General features: G+C 42.5%; 1 protein-coding gene across 4 annotated transcripts; it reads left to right on the forward strand.

The window, feature by feature from the left end:
- Positions 1-15: 15 nt before the first annotated feature.
- On the forward strand, positions 16-6,385 carry gxylt1a (glucoside xylosyltransferase 1a). 4 transcript variants are annotated; one of them, XM_084672558.1, is made up of 9 exons: positions 16-300; positions 465-624; positions 1,025-1,117; positions 1,430-1,610; positions 1,767-1,898; positions 2,196-2,447; positions 2,749-2,872; positions 3,217-3,389; positions 5,398-6,385. In XM_084672558.1, the coding sequence occupies exons 2-9, from the start codon at positions 524-526 to the stop codon at positions 5,557-5,559; spliced, it is 1,218 nt and encodes a 405-aa protein (XP_084528684.1). In that variant the 5' UTR covers positions 16-300; positions 465-523; the 3' UTR covers positions 5,560-6,385. The 4 variants fall into 4 exon arrangements, with proteins under 4 accessions (XP_084528684.1, XP_084528682.1, XP_084528685.1 ...); XM_084672556.1 differs by having other exon boundaries at positions 16-624; XM_084672559.1 differs by lacking the exon at positions 1,025-1,117 and having other exon boundaries at positions 16-564.
- Positions 6,386-17,454: the final 11,069 nt, after the last annotated feature.

The raw sequence follows: 17,454 nt of genomic DNA on the forward strand, positions 1-17,454 counted from the left end.
GCCAGAGCATTAGCCTTATTACTCAGCAGCGTACTCGACGATCCACAGGTCCTATCATGTCTTTAAAAGAGCTAGAGATTGCTCTATTATGCTCATGGTTAATGATTTCTAAACGTGTTGCCTCTCCTTTCTCCACGCTTTTGGAGTCAAGTAATATTGTCAGAGCTAATGTTGTTAACTCAAACTGATCAAAAATTCAAGATACGGGCAACACTTTCAGTATTTATTTTCGACTGAAATAAGCAAAACACTTCCATTCAGAAGTTAACATTTCGGACGGTGGCGCCTACTATTGACTGGGTCTGTTAGTGAAACAGATTAGTTAGCTACCAACCTAGCTAGTCTAACCACACACCAAGGCAGCATGATTAAATGACGCTGGCCAAAATACAAACGAATTGGGTTAAAAATGCGATGCTATCTCCAAGCGCTTACGCTGTGTATGGTGTTCGCTTTCTTTTCAGTGCTTTATGTATTTAACCAACTAGCGTCTTCTTTGGAGTCGCAGAGCGGATGGGCAGACATGGAAAAACAAAAGGGCTCCAGAAAGAGTTATGACACGGGGTACGTTCTCAGGAAAGAGGCCGGAGTGGCAGGCCTAAATGACAGGCAGTTACGTGACAGGTACGGCGGAATGGCAACATTTTCCAACAATTCAAAACTAACTAGCTGCACTGCTATGCACTTGCCTATTGATGTTTATGGCCAACATTTTTTAACGAGCTTGCAAATAATATGCGTTGTAGATAGCTTACTAGCATTATCAAAACTACGCTAAGGTAAGGAATACGTACAGTGAGGTTCTTTGATCATTTATTGATTTACCTCTGAAAGTACAAAAGGGCAAACAGCTCTTAGCCCAGTAGCTATACGGAAAACGAACCTGTTACGCACATAAGTTGTGTCAAGAACAGACACTGTTTTATTTCATAAATGACTACAGGTGCTAACAAAATCCCTTACTATTTGCCCCAAATAAAAGTATTGGAAGAATCCAAAAGGTATTTTCTTTCTGTTCTGTCAGGTGTAATTCATTGTCTGTGTCTTACTGGAATCCCTATTGGAGACTGCCTCCTGATGTTTGTGACGTGAACTGCTTTATGGATTCACCTTCTAGGTATGCTTGGTTGGGGCAATTCCTGAGAGGGCCACATTGGTTTCTTTATCTATGCTTAGTTGTTTCAACTACGTGTAGTGGAACTTAACACAACTCTAGACTAAGTCTTTGCTCCAGTTTGCCCTAATTGCTCGTCTGCCTCTCTAAGTAGGTATTCTATGTGACAATTACAAATGCCTTGGGCTTGAAGTCCAGACAGAACATACCGGAATATCTTTCTCCATTTAGGGTGCCTCCTTTCCACTACAGGGACACATTGGGCCCCAGATGTTGGTTGACACACATCTTTTCTTTGTCCCCCTTCTGTCTCAGGGAGAAACCAAGCACTGGCGTGAAGACCAGCACAGAGAGAATGCACCTGGGTGTGGTGGCCTGTGGCCCCAGACTGGAAGAGACCCTCACCATGCTGAAGTCTGCTGTCCTGTTCAGCACAAAGCCACTGCACTTCCACATCTTTGCTGAGGACCACCTACACTACAGCTTCAAAGATTCTGTAAGTCTTAGTAGCAGAGTGAGTGATCAATTACAAATGTGGGGATGAGACTGATGTTTCCTGATGAAAGCCTGATTAGCTGTGATGTCTGCTTTTACATAGGCTTACCCTTTCTAATAATAATAATAATAATAATAGTGTTGTTTTTCCTCCTAGTTAAACACTTGGCCCAGTGTCGTCCAGAACAAGTTCAATTATACTACATATCCCATCACCTTCCCTCGTGAGAATGCCAACGAGTGGAAGAAGCTGTTCAAACCATGTGCATCTCAGAGGCTTTTCCTACCGGTGAGTTATCCATCTGCATCCTTCGCCATTAACGATCATCCTCAGGGTTTGACAAACGTTGGGTCGCATGCTTGTGACAAGAGTTTAGTTGAGTCAGGTGACGTCCATCACTGTCTAATTGAGGTCTTCTTGTGTTGTTTGGAATGGGAACACAGGTGGGTATTGGCAGTAGGCCCAATTGTTATTGTGCAAGGATACGTGGCATATTTCACATAGGAAATGTGGTTTTGACTTGAAAACGAATGCCAGATCTAACTGAATAGCTTTTTGTATTCTCTTTTTGTTGCTGTCAATCAGCTGATTCTGAAGGACGTGGACTCTCTGCTGTACGTCGACACAGACATCCTGTTCCTGCAGCCCGTGGAGGAGATCTGGTCCTTCCTCAGCCTCTTCAACTCCAGCCACGTCGCGGCCATGGCTCCGGAGCACGAGGAGCCGCGCATCGCCTGGTACAACCGCTTCGCCAGACACCCCTACTACGGGAGGACGGGGGTCAACTCTGGGGTCATGCTCATGAACATGACGCGCATCAGAGGCCGACTCTTCAAGGTATTGTCACGCTGCAGTTGATATTGTGTTGTTGTGTGTTTCAGGTCCAATTCGTCCTGTTTTCCTTGAATGTCATCTACCTGCCGTTATAGCTCTGTTGTACCACCAGTGTTGACCAGAGGAGGTCACTGTTGTCATTTGTTTGGCTTGCTCGCAGGCTACAAAGACGTGAACGTCCGGCTTTACGTTCTCAGGGTTCACACCAGTGTGGATTTGGATGTTTGCCCTTCCTGCTTTGTCTTGTATTCATAGTCCTTATTTGATTCAAAATACTTTGGTATGACTGTTGTTTTCTTGACAGAATGACATGACATCTGTTCCTCTGAGCTGGAATGAGCTTCTGATGCCTCTCCTTCAGAAATACAAACTCAACATCACATGGGGGGACCAGGACCTCCTCAACATCATCTTCCACCACAACCCAGGTTTGAGACAGATTCATGTCAGATTGCTAACTCTCACCAGGACCTCAGATCTAATTTAGCAGTTGCTTTTTATACAAAGCGTTGTACGCGGGGGATTCAAGCCTGCAAGCTCTTGATCTGCTGATCTGCAGTCAAATACTCTGCCACTGATATAATGCCTATCCATAATTAAATCCTATAGATCTCGAATGTTAAAACCAAAGGGGACAGTTCTGGTTAGCTTCTTACATCATGACTCTGGTCATATTCCTTGTTAGAAGATCCACTCCCCCGTAGACTTTTCGGGTGGGTCATTTATTACAAGGAATGTCTGCAATGCAACTTTTCCCCATTCTGTCTTGCAGATACCCTGCATGTGTTCCCCTGCCAGTGGAACTACCGCCCGGACCACTGTATCTACGGCAGCAATTGTCGCCAAGCCGAGCAAGATGGAGTCTTCATTCTACATGGCAACAGAGGCGTTTACCATGATGACAAGCAGCCAGCGTTTCGAGCTGTCTATGAGGCCATCCAAAAGGTACCACTGTCCTTGTACCTTAGTTGATTTGATGTACTTGTAATGTTTTAGGTAGAAAGGGGTTTGAAGTCAAGCTGGAAGTGTATTTTCCCATCTCTACCCAGAGAGAATACTAGAGTAATGTTGTGGCTAGGAAACATCCACCAACTATATTGTAGTTAAATCTCCTTAGCCCCTTGCTGTTCGTCCAATCACTATTGTTGTGATGAAACGACCTAGTCGACCAGCGTTCGCTCAATTATATCATCAGGACACTGCCGACCATTGCTTTTCTATTAGGGTGACTTCCCTCCGTCCAGCCCCGAATGCAAAATCAATAGCCCCTTTAACTTTTCTGTCATTCTGACCAGGCTCCGCCAAAGCCAACTAATCTCCAAAGCCCTTTCGTCCGCTGCGCCGATCGGTCCCCTTAATGCTGAAATCTTTAGCGCTGTGATGGATGGGGGTGGCTAACTCCCGTTCGTCCGTAAAGCCTGTGGCCTTCTGTCTCCCTGCACTCCTGGGCCGGCCGGCCCGCCTTCGATCCCCTGCTGTTGGGATCTCAGGATGCAGGGAGGCGAGGCAGAAGCATTGATGGAGGGGGGTGCTTCATTAGCTGATCTCTATCCATTACCACTACATGCCCCCAGACCAGCCACCATCACTGTGGGCAATATTCTCAGCCATTAAGTAAACGAGCTTGCTCCATTAAGGGGCACTTGGCCCCACACTGCCATCCTTCTCTGACAGCACGCACAGTAAAGTACACACACACACACACACAACAAATGAACACGCTGACCACCCTTATGCCTGCTACATTGAGCTGGATTGATGGGGAGGATGGGCAAACCGGTCTTGTTTACTGAGTAAAGAAATATGATTTGTGGCAAGTCGTTAACCCTAGCCCTGGACTCAGCCCTTACGGATGAGAATGATAAGATATACAACATATAATCTTATACTAGATATCTTCAAACCAACACAAGCCTATAGTAAACTCCACACAAAAGCACACAGATGCTGTCTGATAAACCTGATAGGTCTATCTAAAAGCCACAACCAGACATGGGTAGGTTTAAGAGAGACCATATAGATGGCATGAATTATCCCTGTGAAAATAAACTGGTTTGAAACGTTCTGAAGTGAGTGTCTGAATCGAACCTCGTCCTGGCGTTTAATTCTGCCACACTTTGTGGGATTCGAAGCACTGCCCCAGCAGTGCTGGGTTAACAGGCGCTCTCTCAGCCTCCCACTCCTCTCCCTGATCGTCCTCAGAGTCCCAGAGTGGAAGGTTCTGGAAAAACCTTTCAGATGCAGCACACAAAGAAGTGCCCAGTAATCCTCCCCAGACAAGTCCTTGCCCGGTCTGCAGGGTAGCTGGCAGTAAAGGGCCCAACCATTACAGAGCTAGGCCCTCAGAAGAGTAGTAAATATTTTTAGTGCTGATGTCACGTTACAGACACAATGATGTGATGTGGACAACGCACCACCACTATTCACATAAAATCAATAGGAAAGAAAGACTGTTAATGGTGCTTTATGGCCTGCTGTTGTGGATGAACCATAATAGAGCAAGTGTGCTTTGAGTGACCTAATGCTAGGCCAAACAAGAGTCAAATGAGACCTCGTAAAAAAGTAATTTCCTCATATTTACTGTGACGGCTGTAAAAGTGAGGCGCACCCACAGAATGTGAAGAAGCATGATTTTTTATTCATGAAGGAGACTGAGGTGCTGGGGCTGTTTGGTGGTGCAAGAGACAAGACAAATATTGACTGGCATTTGAGTTGGTCTTCATCCCTGGCATTTACATTACAAAGGCAAACAGCCATCAAGTAATATCTTGAGTGCTTCGTCTGGGGTTTCAATAACACCGTCATGCTTTACCTAACCCAATATCTTATTGTTGTGGTAATTATGATACATTTCAATATTCATCTGCCGACCATGGTCTGACCTGAAATGAAATGAGGTATGATGATATTGTTTTCGACTGACAATGACAAATGTGTTTTGTTTGTCCCGCAGTACACGTTTGGTGAGAACATGGCCGACTCTCTCCTGCTCCCCCTAGAGGTGAAGCTACAGACCACCACTCACACCTATTGCGGAAGAGCCAGCCATTTGTTCACAAGGAGACTAAAGCAGACTATTGGGTGCATTCAACAGGAAACCACACAAGGAGGATAAACTTTGTGACTTGCTATTACCATACTTAACTCCCGGGCCAAGCAAAATGGCAGTCCAACTGAACTAAGCATTTTAAACATGAGTAACAGGAAGTGTGACACCACTTCCCCTGTTAAAGACTTCAAGTCCACTGGACAATCTGCTGTTTACAAAGAGGACTTGGTTTATGAGTTGCTTGAGATAGAAGTTAAAAGAGGAGCACACTCTGATTACTTCCATGTGAAAACTTGATCACCTAAATCCATCCGAACAACCTAACGTGTGATCACCAATGCTGCGGTACGTGAAACGCACTGGAATGACCTTTAGAGAGGGGATGTGTCTCGCTCATGGATACAAAAGACATGCCAGTCAGGGCGCCATGACAACGTCCTAAGCAGTGACGATTGACAATCAGTCCGTTTGTCTCCTCAGGTCTTAAATAAAGAAATAGATAATCAAGAGCCTTCCACGATGATCTAAATATATATTAAAGTTAGGGCTAAGATTTATTGTACATCCTAAAAATACATTTTATATTTTTTGGCCTATGTGTCTAAATAGTGACTATTCTGTTTTAAGGTACGTTAAAACAACTCCAGTGCTAGTACTTTTTATTAGTAATGGAATGAAGAGCATAACCTGGAAATGTCAGTATTGATGATGGCGCATCAGATGATTCACTGAAGTTTACATGGGATTGTTAACTTTGTAACGACAGCCTCAATCGTGAGGTGTATTATAGAGATATTTTTATTTGTACATGCCAATGTGAAGATGGTGACAATATCTGGAATACGTTTTGAGTCTACTGATCTAATCTTCAAAATGTTGTGTAGAAATTTCATTTTGTTTCTTGGTATTTGTTCCCCATCTAGATTATGCCAAATAACCCCCATATTTTGCACTATTATGGATGACGCAAGTTATATTCAGAAATGACGGAAGTGTTTCAAATATGATATTGGAAGAGTAAAATATTTGATTGCAATATAAATCAAATCTCAGTCAAGAAAAATCAAATCTCAGTCAAGAATTATCATTGAATTTATTTTCAGTGTTTAAATATAAAGAGACATAATTCGACAATTCAGAACAGTGAGTTACATTGAATGACCAGTACGAATATGGTACAATAAGTGCAGAAGTCTACAATCAGTTATGATAAAGGCTTTACATGTGTGCGGGGTTATATTGTTTTCTCTTCGTGCACAGACCTGGACTTCGACTCACACTGACACATAATTAATAATTACTGACCTACTTGTTGCTCAATCCCACATGTTGCAGGAAAAAGCATGACCATGAGAATTTCATAGAGAGTTGTTTGATGGCTGAAAAGAAGCATGTCGTCAGAGCCATGTAGACTCTGGGTCGTCTCCACAGGCAGATTGGGAGACAGACGTGCATGAAATGACCGATTTACCCAAATCGCACAAGTTCTTGACGCCTTGACTTATTCATGAAGATGGAGGCTTTCTGCTGCAAAATGTGATGGTGGAATGTTCAGTTAGCAAATGCCCAAACTTCGAAAGAACAGGCTTTATGGAAATCGTATGTCTAATGAATTATGATCCACGCATAGCCGGAGGGGCAGAGTAGGGGAGGGCTTCCGCTTGGTTATGAATAAAGCCAGAGGCCATCTACTTTCACTCTGCGGTAGGGAGAAATCCTGACTACCAGCAAGTTTCTAAATTAGCTATGGCCCCTGTTGTTGTTGGAGGAGCTCCACTCTCTTTAACCTGAATGTGATCAAAGCACCTTGGAGGGATAACACAAGTATTTAATGCATCCCACTAAAACAGTCAGCACAAAGAATGCCAGAGGTCAATTTCCACATCCTACAAAGTGTTTATATATTTACAAAGGGAGGCTAAACTCCGATCATTTAAATGCCTCCAAGAAATGAGCTTTAGTGAGATGGTTCCTCCCATGTTTAAAGTGCGGAAGTTATTTTGGTGTGAGTGGCCGCTGCGTGTTTTCCTGCCAGGCTTTGCTTCCCAGGGAAACACGATGGAGGTTTCGTTTTCCTGGCCGTCTGACTGGAACTGCCAATGGATTATTCATGTTATTGTTGACTTGCATCATGGTGCTCAATAGCACTCTAAAGCCCAGACATAAATTCAGTCAATAGGAGATAAATTGCCCAACACAGTAAAAAAAGGGGTGTCTAAGAAATGCATAGGTGCATGTCACGTTGTTTCAATATGTTCAGTTCTATTGAGTACACTGAAACAAAGCAATTGTCTGTAAGGGGGAAAAGTAACTTACCTTACTCATCTCAACTGATCAACTTATCCTACTGACTCATCCCAATTGACGTCTTGGAGAAAATATTTATAATTTCTGGATTTATTTAGGAACAAACAGCCAATCATGTTCTGTAAGCCTACAGTGACTGGTTGGATCTCTGTGATACCCACTGTGCCTCGGAAGGTAACTTGTCTCCATTCTCTTACGGGTTTATTCACCATGCAACCACGGTCACCAATAATCTAACTGACACCATTTCCTCTCTCCATTTTAAGTCTCGTTAGCTGAGAGATGCAGCTGACTGTGTGCCACGGATCTTGTCAGTTAACTAAACTGGGCTAAATGACAAACGGGAGAGGAGACGAGGAAATGTGGGAAGTTTGTCACAGCCAGGCAGACCTGGGAAAAGAAATGTGTTTTCACCCAAGCACATCTGTCTCTAGGCTTTCCTTCCTAGTGCAGGCAAAGTGGGATTTCGTCTGAAGAATGAGAACATTTTGATCAATAATACATTTGCTGACGCTGCTGAGACAGGTATAATTGTGCGGATATGTCAAAGCTTAAAACAATTAATGAAATTTATTGTTGAGCATTAGCTATGCACAGGTCTTTCTGTATCATGTTGAGCTATGAATTTGCTGCTGTAAGCATGGAAGATGATGAGAAATATGCATATGCAAATGAAATGAGATCAGCCCAGTCAGTGACTAAGGTAAGAAGGTGCAGGGGCTTAGGATAAATTCAAGATTTACAGATTCTTTTTTATTTCAAGGAAAATGTGGGACCTGAGGCCTAAGATGGTTTCCCTGGAGGTACCATTCAACCCACAAGCAATGGGCTAAATATTCAATTCCCCCATTTGGATTCAGTCTTTTCTACAATTTTGTATTTATTCCTCGAAGAACAGAGGTTGGTTAGATTAACGACACAATGTCTAACAGCCATTCTGCGTAGGCTTCTGGATCAATGTTTAAACAAATAATCCATAGGTTACTTGAGGACAGTTGCTTTTGCCCTAGCATCAGTTCTCCATACACTGCAACTGATAGTCAAATATCAACCCCAAGAGTCACCTTCTCAACCATCATTTCATATATAGCGTGCCAATATATAACCAGCTGCATGGATTAGAAAAACAAAAAATAAGAATGTTACTACTCATGAGCGCTCACATAGGTCTGTTTTATGACCCAATTGTACCAAATGTCAGCCTGATTCATCATACAAAATTCACAAGTAATGCTCTCGGTATTACCTCTCATAAAAGAGGTTATCAATCACTTCAATTGACCTTTTTTCACTGATGAAGCATCTCTTCAATGAGCCATCCCTGCTGCCTGGGGGCTAAACACTATTGGCTAGAATCAATGGTATGCCATGTGCTATTAGTGAACAATGCACTGTTTGATTCAATACTTGCTTCTTTCTTGATTGCACTGCAGTACACCTGAAAAACAACATTAGTATATAGTTAGTGTGATTCATCATTATTGCATGTACTGTCACAAACAACTGGATTAAAGTAGAACCCAATGGGGTCCATTGAAGAGCACATTAGCTAACTGTCTTTTCTTAGAATGCATGTTGGTGTGCTTGCATTTTGACATGTGACTGTCAGGAACTGTGTGTGTGTCTGTGTGTGTGTGTGTGTGCGTGTGTTTATGTGCATTGAGCTGGGGGGGGGATGTTGTCGAAGGCTTGGCCCTAGCCCCTTTAGTTTGGTTCAAAGTGGGGAGTCAAGCCATGACAGCTGGTGCGTTTGGCTTATGGCTACTGTATTTGGACCTATAGCAGTCAGGCACCCGTCTTGGCACTACTTCCTCACTACAGAATTTAGGGCTCTCAAGTCTCACGCATTCGCCCATGAGACTCAAGCATTTCAACCCTTTCTCACGCTGAGAAGTAAGGGATAACTTGTCCCGCTAATTACAATTAATGGACGAGGCGCAAGCATACTGAAATGATAGTTGACTCGAGTTATACAGGGTGAAATGGGAATCTCACGCCAAACTTTTGATCAAATTTGAGAGCCCTGCAGAATTACATAATCACTTTCCACCCCCCCCCCCCCCCCATGACTTAATTCCTTTTGTATTATTCATGTTATGCTTATATTTTAAATCTGTACACACGACTGCTGTATTTGTGTAACAGAGCAATCTTTTAGCAATAACATTCTTCACAGTTTCTAGAGGATCAATGTTTGAAAAGCATTACTGAAAGCTTTATGTGTGTCAAGCATCAAGAGTCAGCCTCAAGAGTCTTCTGCCTCATATAGCAGTTAGGTCCATAGGTCATTTTAATTGTGTCCCACACACTTCCCTTCTCCACCAGCTCCCTCTAATGAGTCTATTGTTCACAAGGCTGCACATAGAGGTTACTTCATTGACTCTCCGAGGTGTTCAACCTGTGTGAGGAACCTTTAATTGTTTTTCTGCAAGCCTGACAGCTGTCGGCACGTGATGGATTGGCAGGAGTACTCACAACAGACAGTAGAAAGAACAACCTCCAGATCCCTTGAAGAATATTCACGGTCAAATGTGAACTTTGGCTATGCATGAGTGACAGCTAGTGAGTGAGAGAGCGAAGATAACCACACTACAATAACGGCCGTACGTCAGGCTAGTGGATTTTCAAGCTTCGGTGTGTTGTGGGAAAGTGTCAGTCATCTGGATAGGAGAGTCCAAAGATGTAGGAGGAGGTAAGGCTCTGGGTCACGCATGTCTGATCCTAAACCCTGTTTAGGGTTCCACACTATTCAAAGAAACAATGAGCGACAGTGACTGAGTTTCTTTCGGAAGCTGTGATTATTATGAAACATGGAAAGAGATGATTTGTTGCAAATGCAATGACACGCTCCTCATGTCAAACTGATTCCAGGGATATTTTTTGTGCTGGAGTCAATTTGGTATCCCACTTATAATGAGGTATACGATAGAGATGTAAAAGGGGAAGGAATTCATCACATGGAGCACAAATGGCAATTCAAAGACTGCTCTGAAATATATAATGAGACTGTGTTTTTTACCCTACGAAATGCAACACAAATTGCATGAGGAAAGCTATTTTTCCATTTATTATCTATTTATTTTCAAGGGCACTTTCACCGCAGGAAACACGAAGGCATCTCTTCATCAAAGCTCACCCAAGTCATTATCATTATTTATGCATGCTTCAAGGAAAACAAACCAAATTTCTCTGTGAGATGAGCAATAGGGATGGATGCCATAGAGACTTTTTGGAGGCATTTCTGAAAACGCGCTCACACTGGAAGAAGTGGACATCATCTCGAACCTTTTGATACAGACTGAAGATGGATTTGTCGTCTCAGCGTGGAAACTCTCTCTCCGTTCGCATGGCTGGAGCTAAGACCATTAAAGAGATTCCACAGAAGCCTCCCACAGTCCTCTGAAGCTGACCTCCTGAACTAGCAGCATCATCAGAACAGTAATTATGGATGCCCACTGGGTGGTGTCCGGTACAATAGTCTGGACAGACACAGCGCCTGGACGCCTTCCAGGAAACAGCCAGTGTTGGATGACCTCTCCTTACTATCTCCCAAGGGCCCCAGCCAGCCAATCCCAAAGCAGTTACCTCAGGTCACTCCAGCCAATCCCGTTATCTCCAGAACCGACATGCGTCCAACCGTGCGCCGAGATTCTGTGCCAACTTGGCACAGTCACCCAGGGGCTCATGGTCATACTGGCACACATTACTGTACGAAGTAATCAATACAACACCTTCCAATTTCAAAAGTCAATTTTCCCCAAATGTTCACTTTTTTCCTTGAAATGCATTTGAACATGGAAACAAAGGCACATTTCAATACCTGCCTCATTATATCAAACACAAAGAGATCATTTGTTATTTTAGTCATTTGTTGTCTCTCCGTATATTCTTAAATGCTTTAGTCTCCAGCAAAACCACAGGATTACAGCATAAGCCTCTTACAGTCATTCATTGTCTTGGTGGGATTCCTCTGGTGACTTCATAAATCAACTCCATTCAAATGATATTCCAGATTTTCAGCTGTGCTCATTTTTTTATTCATACCTTGTGCATTACCTACCTTCTGTCTTCATGCTTGACTTCACGAGACAATTTAGAGTTCAGAAAATGAGGTTCTTCTATCAAATCTTGAAGGATCCAAACTCCTGGATTGAAAACTATGATCTTTGAACTATTCTGTCATTTCTGAAGGTCCCAGACGTATTATTGAGAACTTTGACATATTTTCTTAAACATATAATTTTTTATGGAAGCATCATTCTATTGCTACAGAAAGCCAAATATAACAGTGCACAGTGCAAAATGTAATTCTCACAGCTATCCATTCACATTCAAATGACCATAAACCTAAACTCAAGAACAGAACAATATTCTCAGATAAAAAAATATGTAAATGGCTGATAACTGTGAAAATGGATGACAACATTAGAAAATGTCATTAGCAAAACACCCTAACCAAAGCCCTTGAGGTGAAACTATAAGGTTTCTAGGATTAAATAATTGAACTGGTATTAACCCACAGGAAGTAATCCATTTACAAGAATTTAGAGCAGGGAGCATAAATATTTCACTCGGCACTATGTCTGTTCACGCATGAGTCCACATCAGTCCGTTTAATTGATTTCCCTTGAACATCTCTATAGGTACACAATGGAGTGAATTGAATACAAAATGGCTACTGGGGACAGGTACGGGAAAATCCATGCATGTAAGGAAAGGATAATGAAATAGACAGAGCCTCAAGGTGCCTTACCACTGGCCTGCTTTGGTCCTTTGAGGATAGAGATCTCCCCTTTAATTGAAATCTGATGGTTTCTGGCTGTAATGGACAGTTAGTTAATGTCAGTTGGTCTGAGTCTCCCAGGTAATATCCACTTGCTGTTTTGCCCAGTATCAAACCCCTTTTAAAAAAACGGTTCCTCAAAGAAAAAGATGCATAGATTTAAAAACAGATGTTCCCTTAAGAATGTTATACATTCACTAATGTATTATGGGACTGAAAGATGTATTCCTCTGTCACTTACAGGGTGCTGGTCTGTCTTGTGTGACGCCATATCCTTGGAAAGAAGCCCTATGTTTTACAGAGAACATGACTGTAAAGCTGCCATATGATCACAGCAGATGTGTCTGTTGTCATCCTCGGTCAGCTGATCTAAGGGCCTTTTAGGATCTTCTCAAAATGGAGCTGAACTTTGATCTGTGAGGATGCCAAATCAAACTCGTAACAGCTTCTCCTTATTTTACCTCACCAACACTCAGTAAGAACAGGCAAAACCACTGCAAAAGCAGGAAACCTCTTTGAGGAGAAGTGAAGCATGACACCTGTTGACAGGTGCTTTTCCTGAGGGACTCTGTGATAGCAAAAAAACAATTCCAATGGCTCAGCCTTTCCCATAATACCTCTTCATCCTATTACTTTCTCTGGGAGAAGGATTCAGAAGAGTTTAAATTGCAGCTTGACCTCAATTTATACATGTGCTGTCTCAGCACACAGCTTTCAATTTTGTTGTTCAGCATCAGTAGCGGAAGTGAACTTGATGTTTTGTAGGCTGTGTTTGGCAGATTGTAGTCTGGTGCAAAAAAGTATAATTTTTATCGTATCATTTTCATATAGATGCAAAATACAAACCTTTGTTAGATTTATACAAACATGAGTGGTGAGAATGATCAAGGCAGTAAGTCAAGTAACACAGGCTCATGGCCTGACTATGTTCTGTGTGCTTCGTTGCACTGGCATACAGGTTTGAACTGATGAGCCAAATACAATATTCTCTCCAATCTAGGAGGTGCGGATGTTGGAACAGTGGAGTATCATTATTGCAGATTCACTGATTAAGCGTGACAATGGTGCTGTGCTATTCAATAGTTCTTCATATTCCAGTCCAACCCACTCATTCAGGGACACCTAATGAACAGAACATTTGGAGCACCAGAGCTGAAAGTCATAAAAGCATCGTTTGACTTCACGTTTCCTGTTTAAACACCCTCATAGTCACCGTTCATCCTTTTAATTCCATTTGGAAATGGGAGGAAACACAGGGAAGATGATAGAATCACTCTGCAGGGCTATCTACTTAATGTTCTCTGCTTTCAAATCAAATTAAATTCAACATATCCTCCTGGCAAAACACATTTACACATACAGTATAAACTATCACACACATCTAGACTGTTTTTCATGACTGGCCAAATGTCTGTTTCAATTAACATTTAAGAAAGAATCTTCTGCCTAATTATAATTATACAAACTGCCATTAAGGAATAAGGCATAGCTAGAAAGAGCAATGCCAAGTTTAATCTTTCAGGGCAGCAGTGGAGCAGGGTTATGAAAGTGCATCTGTAAAAGTTGAGGATGCAGATGATTTAATGTGATTGTTCCTTCTAACTGCAGGATAAAAAGTTTGACTTCAGGGGTCATGTGGTTGAAATGAACCTAATGAGAGAAAGCATTAGATGATTGCCACTGGAGCCTCTTATCGAAGTGAAATCCTCTTTCTGACGCTGCTGCAATACCAATTAAACCTTTAGAATTACACACTACACCAACTGATATTAATTTGTTCTCACCAAGGCTTCACAGAATAATCAAGGCGAACTGATGTCATCTTCTTATTTAAGCTTTAAGACGTGTAGTTTTTAAGACGTGTAGTCTTTTTAGTTGCTGCTGCTGAATTGCTGTGTTTGAATGCCATTTATGGTTTTCCACTAAATAGTACAAACATGCTCAACGAGAGGTCTTGTACATTCTGTAGTTTTTACAGCCGGCTGTGCCTTCTCCATCATTCACGAGTTCAGTAATCACACCATAGATTGAAAAGATGGCTTTTATTGAAGCAGAGCTTGTAGCAGAGACGAGCCTGGAGCGGTTGGTGGAGGCCGGTAGCAGAGCCGGGCCTGGTGTCCGGGCATGGACTTGGGGTGTGCGGAGAGTCCTAATGGGTCATGACAGAGCAGCAGCTCAAGCAGATCTTCTGGGAAACCTGGATAGATGACAGGGAGGCGCGGAGAAGAAAGGGAAGGGTGGGAGGGTGACGACAACATGCTGGCACAGGGACCAGAGGAACGGAAGATACTTTATACAGAACTCTTAATTGACCAAGGGGAGTTTGGTCGCATTCTTCCGTGCTGCGGAAGATGCGTATTAGTTTGATTGGAAAAGGAGGAGTCTTGGTGTGCCACCTTCCTCCTGAACTTCAGTTAACCCTTTCAGGCCTAACTCCATCTATTGACAAATCACTAATGTAGCCTCCTCTTCATCAAATCAAATGTATTTGCATAGCTCTTTTTACAAGCAATGTCACAGATAGCTTCACATATGTCTATAGGACTTCCCCTCAGCTGACCTAAACCCTCAAGGAAGACAAGGAAAAACTGGAAGAGACCTTGGGAGGAGCAATTCCGTGAGGAATCCCCTCCTCCACAGAAGGTTGATGACAGAGACGTGCAGACCACAGGCTAAACACAGTCATGCATCTAGAGTAGAAAATAAAACATGCAAATGAATGTTGAAACACATTTCAAGTTCCAGCTCAGTGCTCTGTAGTAGCTGTCATCCACAGTAGGTCTAACTCCTGTTGACCCTATAAACTCCATCATAGGAGGCTTATGTCCACTTGGTGACTAGGCCCAATGTCGGCAGACTGGCTACCTGGCAGGTGTTGATAGCTCAACTCCCCATACCACAGGGTGGTCATCTTCCTATAGATGTTTTGTGATAGATTACACATATTCTGTCATCCTCAAGACTCTGGTAGTGACACAAGTAATGTACCAACACCCCACTCCGGTTTGAATGTCATTTATTTATTTATTTTTATAACAGGAGGTGAAGGGTTTGTGATGGCCTCTCTTAACTATTACAGGGTACCTCCCTGCTTTCTCTCAAAGACCCTGCTAAGATCCACTGAACTCTCACATTAAGATTTTCTTTCTCTTATTTTTCCCTTGGTAAATAATCAGTGACAAAGAACACTAGGCTCTGGTACACTGGTAGCTCCTTGCTGTGGTCCCATGGGAGAACCTGTAGTTGTTGGGTTGAAATCAAAGGCCTAAACTTTACAGGCTTCTCGCCAAGAGAGATTGTGTATGGTTTCTTTCAGAGATTTCAATGGTTAATAGCGCCTCACCTGAAGCTACTGCAGACAGAGCTCTGCCAAAGCTGTCAACACCGTCAAACTGTACACCAGCTTGCTTTATTTTTTTAAAATTTTCTGTACTTCTTGTTCCTGCATCCATGCCTCATAATCTAAGGGGAGAAGTATGGCACTTGGGGTGCCCTAAGATGTTGGAATTAATTTAGTGTCTGTAGGGATTGGCAGAGGAATACAAAGTGAATGTGCACTTCTTTGTGTTCAAGTGAAATCTCTTGAGGGATGGGACCTGCATGTCAGATGTAGGCAGCCTTTTTGATCCAACAGAATGTTAGCAGCTCCTCTGCCTTCCTAGTTAGCTCACCGATAACCAATGACTAATGCCTTGCAGACACACAGTACAGCACTTACACTTCACTTACAGAAAACCAGTTTTTCAGATAGTTTAACCAGAAAAGTGCTACAAACATTTGAAATAGGGAACAGAAATAGTTTATCCTGTTCAAATGCCTGCAAGCACCAGAACTCTTTAATGCTTCTTTCCAGACAGTACTGCTCCATTGGGAATGGGAGTGTGGAGAATGAATTTAGAAATCTCTACAGAAGACAAAACTGACATTTTGACTCTGGAATTGACGTCAGGAAAGTAGGTTGTCAGGGGAGACGGTGTACGAGACATGAAAGCGGTGAGGAGAGCCCTGTTCTATACTAGGATGCAGGACCAGGCTATAATAGTCCAGGTGGGACCTCTTTCATGTACAATATCCCATCTTCCTTTTCTGGAACATATCTTGTAAACTCAATGAATATGCTTCAATGAAACTACCATGGCAAAAGAAGTAGAGTATGTTGCATTATGTATTTGCCAGTGATATAATATACCATCATATCATTTGTGTCAATCCCAGCAGCTACATTCAGAATGCCCAGACTCTCCATTGATTTTTGTTTCCAAGTTCTGAATTCACTGCAAATTGACTTGCAAATGTTCGTTAATCACATCTTTTTTTCCACAGTATATTCTAATGATCACCATAAAGTTTTGGAGCCATGAAAATTTTACAAGACCATGTCGTGTTTCACGAGCAGAGTCTAATTAATTGTAAAGTGCTGCATAAACCAGCCACATTTCAATAGCAGATTGATTACCCCAGTGCTGCTGCATTGCCAGTCTTCCTGGTGGCTGTGGCACGTCTGAGGCATTGTAAACACAGAGCTGATTCTTACACTCTCTGATTGAGACACACAAAATAGACACGCTGTGACATTCACACAATGCCTTCCCCTTAGTCTTTTCCCTCATTGCTATCCTACTGAGGAATCTCCAGGGAGGACAGAAGATAATCTCCAATATCCTGATGGCTTGTGATCTTGTGGCTTAAGTCTGACTGACAGCACTTATCATTTCATTTATGTTACTTACTTTTAGCATGTGTGCATGTTACACTTTGCTTGAGTTGTTGACAGGAAGGTCATGCTGTAAGTGTGACTGTGTGTGGCTTTGTTATGTGTCTATTTACTTGAAACATATGCTGTACAGTAACATTTGAAATGACAGGAGAAG

The sequence above is a fragment of the Hypomesus nipponensis genome, chromosome 14 (assembly GCF_054491055.1).
Source record: "Hypomesus nipponensis isolate SF chromosome 14, ASM5449105v1, whole genome shotgun sequence".
Taxonomy (NCBI): Eukaryota; Metazoa; Chordata; class Actinopteri; order Osmeriformes; family Osmeridae; genus Hypomesus; species Hypomesus nipponensis.